Source organism: Tachysurus vachellii, chromosome 26, assembly GCF_030014155.1.
Source record: "Tachysurus vachellii isolate PV-2020 chromosome 26, HZAU_Pvac_v1, whole genome shotgun sequence".
Taxonomy (NCBI): Eukaryota; Metazoa; Chordata; class Actinopteri; order Siluriformes; family Bagridae; genus Tachysurus; species Tachysurus vachellii.
In genome coordinates this window covers 12,134,350-12,143,976 of record NC_083485.1, presented here as the reverse complement: position 1 = coordinate 12,143,976, position 9,627 = coordinate 12,134,350, and the positions used below count along the sequence as shown (strand labels likewise).

Here is a 9,627-nt window from a genome sequence, read left to right as displayed (position 1 = left end):
ATTTGTTTTTTTTGTCCGTCAGTGTTCCACAACTACGTGTATTAAAAAGCCTTCCAAAAATTTCAAATGTCTTTTTTCAATTAATAAAAAAAAATCTGAGGTAAAATATGAACAAAAAGAGTTCAGGGTCTTTAGAAGCTGTTATAGGCGGATTAACTTCGGCTTTTCTCAGTTGTTTTAATGCTTGTAATGAGTGACTAGTAATTAACAAGTAATAAGCAAGTTTGCTAACCACGTTTAATAACTAACCACATCTGCAATGAGTACAACTTTAATAACGTCCGGTGTTAGATGTTTCCTTCTGTAACTTGTCACTGAAGACAACTGTGATTAACGTTAGACAGCAAACAAGCTTGTTTAGATTTACAAGCAACTTGATTTAGTTTACAGACTGGCAAACGATCACGATCATCACAAGCTTCTACCAGCACACAGGCCAAAGCAGCTGTTTTTACCAGTCGTTTTTACCAGTACTGCTGTAGGTCAGAGTCAAACAGGCGTTCACTAATCATTAACGGGTTAAATCAGACATGGGGTATAGCTCAGATATGGCACAGATAACCTAGCGATAACAAGAATGAATTAAACTAACTGCATCCATATGGACCACAGCTTTCAACATGTGTCCTGCAACTGGCTGCATACTTGGGCTGAGGAAACAACAGCCTCAGTCTCGTCTTCCTCTGAAGGAATTTTTAGTTTCCCCACCAACACGTCCCTCGACACTCACATATGCTTGTTTTGATCTTTGTTGTGAAAACATCCTCATTTATAGAAGTACAGAGTGATTTTTTTCTTTTAAATGATCTTTTGTTGGAAAAGAAGAAACAAAAACCGGAGATTAGATTTAAATATATATATATATATAGTATTTTGGCTGGAGATGGAAGTCATTCTGTAAAGCGGTGAGCTTTAGCATCAAGTCTATTCGGTGTAACTGCTGCCACCTAGTGTCTAAACCCTGCAGTCCTGATCATGTCCATGATTTGTGTTCAGTTTAACAGCTTTCGTTTTGTCCTTTTTTGACATTTAGGGAAACACACAGGAAAGATGTTAATTCTTGTCATTAGCATCTGTATTTGTCACAGACTTCAAAATACACATGTATATATCAAAAATCTGACATTTTTATAATGTAGCTCACAAAAATTCCTTGAGAAGGCTAGATCATGTCAAACTTTGCTTGAATTGTAGACCTTTTTTTTTTTTTTTTTAAAAACAGAGTGTCTCGGTTTCCTGAGAAATGGTCATATAGCTTTATATAGCTATTCCTTTACCATTTGCTCAAATTATGAAAATTGCAAAAAAAAATAAAATAAAATTCTAAAGAAATTCATGACACTGCAGACAACTTCACTTACTTTATCCACAAAAATAAGTCACCAAGATGTTTTTTTTAAAAACTTGTCTCTTAAATCTGGTTTGTTGAGTTTCGACCCCCAAGAGCTATTACAGCCTCTTCCTCATCTTGCCTTTTTTGAAGCGTCCGCGGCCAAAGCCGGACTTCATGACGTCGTTTAATCGCTGCTTGTTTCGGCCACGCATCTTCTTCAAGTTGCCGCTTTGCAGGAACTGCTGCTTGGAGCGTTCTTTGCGTTGTTTCAGGATCTGTTCGCTGCTCTTCAGCTCTGAACGAACCCTCGAGCCATCCTTGTTCTTGGGCTGAGAGGCCGCTCCGTGTCGACCTCTGTGACCTTAATAACAGACACACGGATATTTATACAGCAGCAGTATTTTCAAATCAACTCTAGAGCCATCAGAGAAATGTGGGTACCATGTGCCATTATTGGCTCGCTTGAAATATGAATATAATTATTATCATAATATAATAAAAAATATGATTGATGTTGAAAATTGTTTAAAATAAAATTGAATTAAACAATAAATAAAAAATGATAGTTTATTACTGAATACAGTACAGAAAATTACAAGCTTATAATTAACTTGTATATAAAACTTTTAATTATAAAAATCTCATATTAGCTGGAGAACTGACAAGCTGAGCTCCAGTTATTGAAGTCATTACCTTAAATAAATTTTTTTTTTAAAAATCACGATTACATTAAATCCTGATTAGGGGACCAGTCCTGCGTCTCTCCATCACTGCTTTTCAGTGGCCAATGAAATTCCTTTCCTTTCTGAAATATTTTGCTGAATTACACGTGTTCATACCTCCGAATTTCGGTCCTCTTCCTCCTCCATTCTCACCGTCTGAATCATCTGCATCGTCCACCTTGTATTTCTTCTTCCACTCCTCATAACTGGCTCAGAGTGAAGGAATAAATCTTGAACATTGCTTTCAAACAATTCATCCAGAATCCACAACACCTAGAAGCAGAAAGCCGGATAAAAGGATACAAGCTCTTCTTCGACTTCTTGGCACTGACCACTTGGCCACTCTCTGTTTTGATTTTGTTCTTTTTGTCTTCTTTTCCCGTATCATGGACGAAGCGTTTTCTCTTGCGATCCCTGGACATATTCGACAGAAAGAATTGATTGATTGACAGGTTTGAGTTGGATTGAAATGTGTGTGAAGGCATTTCTCCTCTCACCATCTCATCATTTTTGTGTGCTGGTCCAGCGTGGTGTTCTCGTCACCCATCAGATCCAGAACAGCTGAGGAGGCCTGCTGATCAAACGAGTTGCCTTCTACTGCAAGACTGAGTCTACAGAACAAAATAAAAAATAAAAAAAAAAAACACATGACAGAAAATACCAACTTGACTCAATACAGCATTTAAACTGAGAGAGAGAGAGAGAGAGAGAGAGAGAGATGGGGGGGGGGGTTGTTGGAGTCTAAAACCGTAACTGGCTCTTTGCTTTTGTCTTTCTTAAGGAACCTTTATTAGAATCCAAATTTTAACGCAAGCAAGATTTAATAATTTTTTTACTAATAAAATTTAAATATTGAGATGTGTGAAACATATTTGTGCACAAGGAAATTCGTGTTAAAGTTTACTGAAAAAATGGAAAGTGGTGAAAAAGGCCCCATCAATAATACAGAGATTAGTGTCATACAGTAACACAGAAAAAACATTTGGACAACCCGAAAAACTGAATTTAAAAAAAAAAAAAAAACGGGAAAAAAAATATTGAAATTTAGCTAAAGTGAAGGTCATTATAGAATTTCATATTATATAATTCTTACAATTTTTTTTAATTGGATTTATTATTATTGCTCGTTCTTGAGACTCTTGGTGGGGAATGTGATAGGGTCCTGTTTTATCATACTGTTGAATCTGTACAACGTTCAAGTAACGTTTGTAATGCGATGCGATTTCCACACAGTAAAATCTTCTGAACATTCTTAAACTTCTAAATATAAGTTGTTGCTTGCTCCAGTTGTTACGAATTAACGTGAGGATAACGGCACCATACCCTCTTTCTGATTCAAAATCTTTGGGTCTGTAAGGGATGTAAAACTCTTCGTCTCGACCCGAGTGCCTCTTCTTTTTGCTCTTAGGTCCGTCGAAGTCCTGTTTCCGTTTCTTTCCGCCAACTACTTTGGAAAACACTCCCTTACAGATAGAGAAAAAAAGAGAGAGTCAAATTGTCTGTGTTTATTCTTTACGGTTATTCTAAATTATTGATCAGAATTATTCCACCATTAAAAGCCCATGTTTCAAATGAACAAACCTCCACAGCAGTACAGACTTAAATAAATAAGACGGTCCAGGACGCAACAGATTTACCTGAAGGTCTTCATCATCCTCTTCCTCCCCCTGGTGCTGCTGGGTTGTAGCAGAGCTCTGAATAACCGAGCGGTTCTGCTGAGCCTCTGCCTTCATCTCGTCTCTTGTCTTCTGGAATCTGTCCACCAGACGGCCGTCTCGAGAACGCTTCGTCCTCATGACCTCGCTGGCACTGGTTTTGTTGTTGGAGTTGATCTCAAATATAGTCTGAGAGATTCAGGAAGCGCAATGTGTTAGAGACAGTGATTGTATTTACTGTATCTGACCGACATTGGGAGTAACCGATCAAGACGATCCTCATACATACAAAAAAATAAATAAAACATTTAATATGCTTAGGAATTTTTTTTTTTACTTTTCATATTTGCCACGCGAGATTTAAAAACTTTATACTGCCACCGAGTGAACATTAGTTATTACTCGTGTAATGTGAAGTGTTTGTATTTTGTTCTTTGTTCATAAACCACAGAAAAGGACAATTTTTAGAATTAAAAAAAATCTCATATTTTTTGCTACTAAAATGAAAATAAAAATAGCTACAAAATACATTTTGCCATTTTATACCAGACTATTTGTACCCATTAGATAAAATGAATTCCACACAAATCCATTACACTCCATGAATTTGATTTTGCAGTGATTTAAAATCTACTGTATAATTGCAGTGCATTGTGGGAATGCATTCAATTCATTGACCACTGAATCTCGCTATAAAACCTTTAAAAATAAATAAATTAAATAAAATAATTCATGTTGGTATTAAAAAAAAGCATTTTCTAAATCTGAAGAGAATTTTTGCCCCAGTCTGCGTTATTTACTCACAGATTTTGACTTGTATGCCTTGATCGAGTCGACCATCTGCAGTCTCTCCAACTCCATCTCCTCAAGTCCTGACCCTAAAACATGCCAGAAAGTGCCACTGTGAATAAAGACAAGACTTCGAGACAACTGGTCTTGATGTAACCTGATTGAAAAACCTCACAAACCGAGTAATGGGTGAACAGCTATGGAGGAGAGATCGTTGTTCTTCACCCGCTTGATAGACTCTGGTGAAGGGTTGGGTCGGGACTTCAGGTACTGCTTGTAAGCGTTCTCAGAGATCCTTTTGAGGTTCTGGAGATCTAGACTGTTCTCATGAGCCGCTAGGACATGCGAGTCTTCGTCATCCAAGATGCTCTGAGGGACGCGGCCAAGTACTCCGTCGGCATCTAGACAAAGAAATCAGTTGATTGGATTTTTTGTTTATTTTTTTTTTAATAAATCAACAAAATATTTAGAGGAAAATCAACATTAAAACAGATTTATACACAAATTTTAAAATCCAAGCATATGAGAACGTCTATTCACGCCCTATAACTGACCGGCGAGCCTTAACTCACTGAATAAGAGAAGATCTTATAGTGCAGTGAAATACCATCTGAGTGATCAACTGTTGCGAGGTGCAAAGATCGTCCAAGAAAAAGATGAAGGTCGTAAACAAAGGGCACTTCATCCAGGCAGATCAGGCTGAAGGCTCTACCACTTCTGCCAGCACGGGCTACACGGCCTTCACGACAAAACAAGAAGAGCTCAATCAGACAAGTGCATACATAATAAAACAACATGTAAAAAAAAATCCGGTTCACATCCTGTCATTATCCTGCAGTAAAATGTGATTATTTTATTTCATTACTCTCCTGCCACCTAGTGGACATGATCGAGTTACATGCAAGTAAGAATCCATGCAACTATCTAGTAAAGGGAATAAACCTTGATCTCCATATACTTTATTGATTTCAGTATCTAAACCAAAACATTATGAGGCAGTTGTTATCTAATTACAGACGATGAGTTGACTAAATGACTGATTTAATTGTGCACTAAACATACCAACTCTATGTAGAAAGAGCTTGGCCTTGGAGGGGAAGTTGTAATTGATGACATTGTCCAGGAGGGGGATGTCGATACCGCGCGCTGCCACGTCCGTCACCAGCAGCACCATTGCTTTCCGGTGCACAAATCGACCGATGTTGATCTTTCTGGCCGTCTGGTCCAAAGCGCTGTATATGTACGCGCACTCGATTCCTTGCGAAGTTAGCAGCTAGTCATGAAAATTGCAGAGATTTAAAAAAACACTGGAACGACATTGCGACAGCAATCGTTATGCAAATGTAGAATTTTCTTTTTTAATTCTTTAATAAAACTATGATAAACTAGCAAGAAGTTATTATAAGTACTGAGTATCAGGATATTAAGCAGTCTCAATTCTGATTGGTCAGACTTTGTTGATTCATTTTCTATAACATCTCCAAGGCTCCAAGGTGCATATATATATTCATTCATTTATTTTCTACCGCTTATCCGAACTACCTCGGGTCACGGGGAGCCTGTGCCTATCTCAGGCGTCATCGGGCATCAAGGCAGGATACACCCTGGACGGAGTGCCAACCCATCGCAGGGCACACACACTCTCATTCACTCACACACTACGGACAATTTTCCAGAGATGCCAATCAACCTACCATGCATGTCTTTGGACCGGGGGAGGAAACCGGAGTACCCGGAGGAAACCCCCGAGGCACGGGGAGAACATGCAAACTCCACACACACAAGGTGGAGGCGGGAATTGAACCCCCAACCCTGGAGGTGTGCTAACCACTAAGCCACCGTGTCCCCTCTCTATATATATATATATATATATATATATAAAAATAACCATAGAGAGACATTAATGTGCTCGTTCTAATATGTTTTTATAGTAACAACATCCACAACAACGTCAGCAAAGTCGATGATTATTTTCCTACATCGTCTCTCCCGGACATGATTCATTACTTAAGCAGACCTTCACCTTGACCTTTATAATGGTAAAGACACCCCGAGGGTTACCTGGTTGAGGTATTCCACGTGGTGTTTGGTTGCTACAAATACGACCGTCTGCTCCTGCGGCTTTACGACATTCCGCAGAAGATACAGCAGCAGTGCAGGTTTGTCATCCAGACGCAGGTGAAAGAACGAGAGCTAATGCGGAGAAACAAACTGGTTATTGTTTCCTGATTGATGCAGTACAGCAGTTCCTCCAGGATTTCATGAGTTTGTTGTGATCAAAACTTGTTTTTTGTTTTTTTGGCGAAACTGCAATCACAGGATTCTGCTTTTAAACTCCTAGCAGTGAAAACACACAGGTAATAACAAACAGCTAATAATCCAAATAATCCAAACAGCTTAGTCTTCAAACACAATCTAAAGACTAATCTCTTATTAAGGTACTTCAACTAGTACTTCAAAGAAGTTCCCCTCCAAAAGAAGATGTATTTTGCATTGCATTCACTATATTAGACTGATGGTCCTCTTAGTCTATGACCTGCGGCTGACCAATAAAGTCTTCTCAGGACTCTTGCTAAAAGCCATAAATAGTGGTGATGATGTCACATCATGAAGTCACAAATGTGCAAAAAAAAACCTGCAGTAAGTTTAAAAAATTCTGTCAAACATAAAGTGAAGATTTTTTTTTTTTTATTTGCGTGATCACAAAATCCTGAAGCAACTGATACACAGTGAGAAATGAAGATATCCTTCAGCTGACATTTGTTCCAGTTTACCTTTAACTGTTCGCTGAGCTTACTGTCGACATCAAGCCGGATCAAGACTGGATCTGTCAATCCTGTGGATGAGAAAATAGAGATTCTTATTATGTGCTGATGAAAACCCTGTTTTTTTTTTTTTGTTTGTTTGTTTGTTTGTTTTTTTTTGGGGGGGTTGCTAACTCTGACAAAGTAAGTGCTCTAACCAGCTCTCGCAAATTCCACAAGCAGTTTGGGCAACGTGGCGGAGAACAACAGCGTCTGCCGAGTTTCGGGGAGTCGTCTGATGATCTCCTGCAGTTGGTCGGTGAAACCCATTTCAAAGAGTCTGTTGAGAAGAACCACAGCACAAACCGAAGCTTACAACAAAACACTATTACGTAAGGAATAAACACGTTATGGGTTACTCGAAGGAGCCTGGTGCTTACCGATCAGCCTCGTCAAACACCACATACTCCACATTCTGCAGTTTGAGGTTCATTTCCATGATGACGTGCATCAGACGGCCAGGAGTACCGATGATGCTGGAGAAATACAGTACAAGGAAGATTAGTTTATAGGAGGGACAATTTCATTTATAATATTCATGTGTGCTGGATGACACACTTACATGTCTGGATTTTCGTGCAGAGCAGCAAACTGATCGTCCATGCTGGAGAAAATTAAAACACCACACACACATCAACGGCTGCTCAAAAGCCAACCTTTTTTATGTGTCAGTAAAATAAATACTCAAAAACTTACCTGTCTCCACCAAGGATTAGTGCGGTTTTTAGACCAGTAAACCTGCCGAGCTTGGAAAGACCCAAACACATGCGAATGAGCAAACAGTTATAAAAAAATAAAAAAATAAAAACTTGCACTGTTTGAGTTTCAAGTCACCTCTTTAGTGAACTTCATGGTCTGTAGTGCCAGCTCTCTGGTGGGTGTGAGAACCACAGCTCTGGCACCTGTTTGAGCTTGAGGTCCCTTCAACCTCTCGAACATGGGCACCAAGAACGCAGCCGTCTTGCCGCTTCCTGTCCTCGCCATGGCGACGACGTCTTTCCCATCCAGGATGACGGGGATAGTCTGTCACAACAAACACAAGCAAAACATAAAGGTCACCAGAAAATAAAGTAAATAAAATAAATAACTGGCGCAGAGTAAGAAGGGACTCACTTTTCTTTGGATGGGAGTCGGAATATTGTAGCCCTTCTTCATGACCCCTTTATAGACAGGATAGCTGAGACCTACACCATGGGGAAGGATGATTTTTCAGGGAGAAGTGGAAAAAAAAAGTGTGAAAGAGAGTTCAGTGTGTAAAAGTCAGTAATGTGTTTTTAACAAAAGTCTCCAAATGGACAAACCCATGGACTGAAAGCCTCCGGACTTTTTCTTTTTCTTGTTCTGAGCACGCACCATCTCTCTGGTGTCTGGTTCTACATCCGACAGGCAATCAGTAGACGTGGGGAAGCGAGGCAGCTTTTTACCAAACTGTGGGGAGCGAGAAGGTTAAACATTTATTTGTATAACTTTACATCCTACTGTGACTTCTTGGTAATTTGAATATTGATCAGCTCTTAATAACTCATTAATTACTGATGACTAGTCATTCCATCAAGCCTCATTCTGGTTCACGGTCTTTAAAGTATCTCTGTCTCTGCTTCATTTTTCCTTAAACTGTCTTGCAATTCTAAACAAAAAATTTACAGAAATACTGACGCAAGAAGCAACCAGAGGGGTCCAAAAAAATTTTTCTGGTCATTTGGTACAAACTTGCCAGATGATTTAACATGTACATATATCTGCCTACTTCTATCAGGGATGATACTGGGTTAAAAGTCTACACTGACAGATCCAGGTGAGATCTGACGTTTAATTTATTTTCTATCTCGATCCCAGGCCACAGTTAAACTGTTAACATGTGTCTTGACAAGTCACAGAGTCAAGTCAAACATTTTCCAATAACAAGGAACTAGTACAAGGAATATTCTTTTGCTTTTTAGTCACATAGGCCACGTTCACACTGCAGGTAAAAGTGGCCCAAATCTGATTTTTTTTGGGGTCAAGTGACCAGGTCAGACTTCTTCAGGAGTAGTGTGAACACTCAAATCTAACCCAGATCTGTTTTTTTCAAATCAGATTCAGACCACTCCCATATGTGGTCCTGAATCAGACCCAAATCTGATTTTTTCCAATGTGGCCGCAGTGTGAACAACCAAGGCGGATTTGATGCGACTTTTATGTCAATCTACTTCGACATTCGTCACAATTGTGCGCCGGCGAGTACACACACAAACGTGACTACGCCTACAAAATGGATCAAATAATCAAAAGTTGCCCTCGACATCTGAAAATTTTCATAACACTGCGTCTCTGTGCTGCCATTA

At 39.2% G+C, this 9,627-nt stretch overlaps 1 protein-coding gene across 1 annotated transcript in view; it reads right to left on the bottom strand.

The window, feature by feature from the left end:
• Positions 1-218: 218 nt before the first annotated feature.
• Positions 219-9,627, bottom strand: part of ddx54 (DEAD (Asp-Glu-Ala-Asp) box polypeptide 54) — a 10,996-nt gene continuing 1,587 nt past the window's right edge. Inside the window, exons 2-20 of the mRNA XM_060863171.1 lie at positions 8,605-8,731; positions 8,417-8,487; positions 8,138-8,326; positions 8,000-8,049; positions 7,866-7,907; positions 7,684-7,779; positions 7,462-7,583; positions 7,274-7,335; positions 6,561-6,692; positions 5,562-5,772; positions 5,107-5,238; positions 4,679-4,900; positions 4,515-4,588; positions 3,693-3,899; positions 3,379-3,518; positions 2,553-2,666; positions 2,359-2,469; positions 2,173-2,261; positions 219-1,694 (exon numbers count right to left, since the gene is read on the bottom strand). Coding sequence (XP_060719154.1) covers positions 1,450-1,694; positions 2,173-2,261; positions 2,359-2,469; positions 2,553-2,666; positions 3,379-3,518; positions 3,693-3,899; positions 4,515-4,588; positions 4,679-4,900; positions 5,107-5,238; positions 5,562-5,772; positions 6,561-6,692; positions 7,274-7,335; positions 7,462-7,583; positions 7,684-7,779; positions 7,866-7,907; positions 8,000-8,049; positions 8,138-8,326; positions 8,417-8,487; positions 8,605-8,731 — 2,436 coding nt within the window. The 3' untranslated portion in view covers positions 219-1,449. The remainder of the gene's footprint in view (positions 1,695-2,172; positions 2,262-2,358; positions 2,470-2,552; positions 2,667-3,378; positions 3,519-3,692; positions 3,900-4,514; positions 4,589-4,678; positions 4,901-5,106; positions 5,239-5,561; positions 5,773-6,560; positions 6,693-7,273; positions 7,336-7,461; positions 7,584-7,683; positions 7,780-7,865; positions 7,908-7,999; positions 8,050-8,137; positions 8,327-8,416; positions 8,488-8,604; positions 8,732-9,627) is intronic.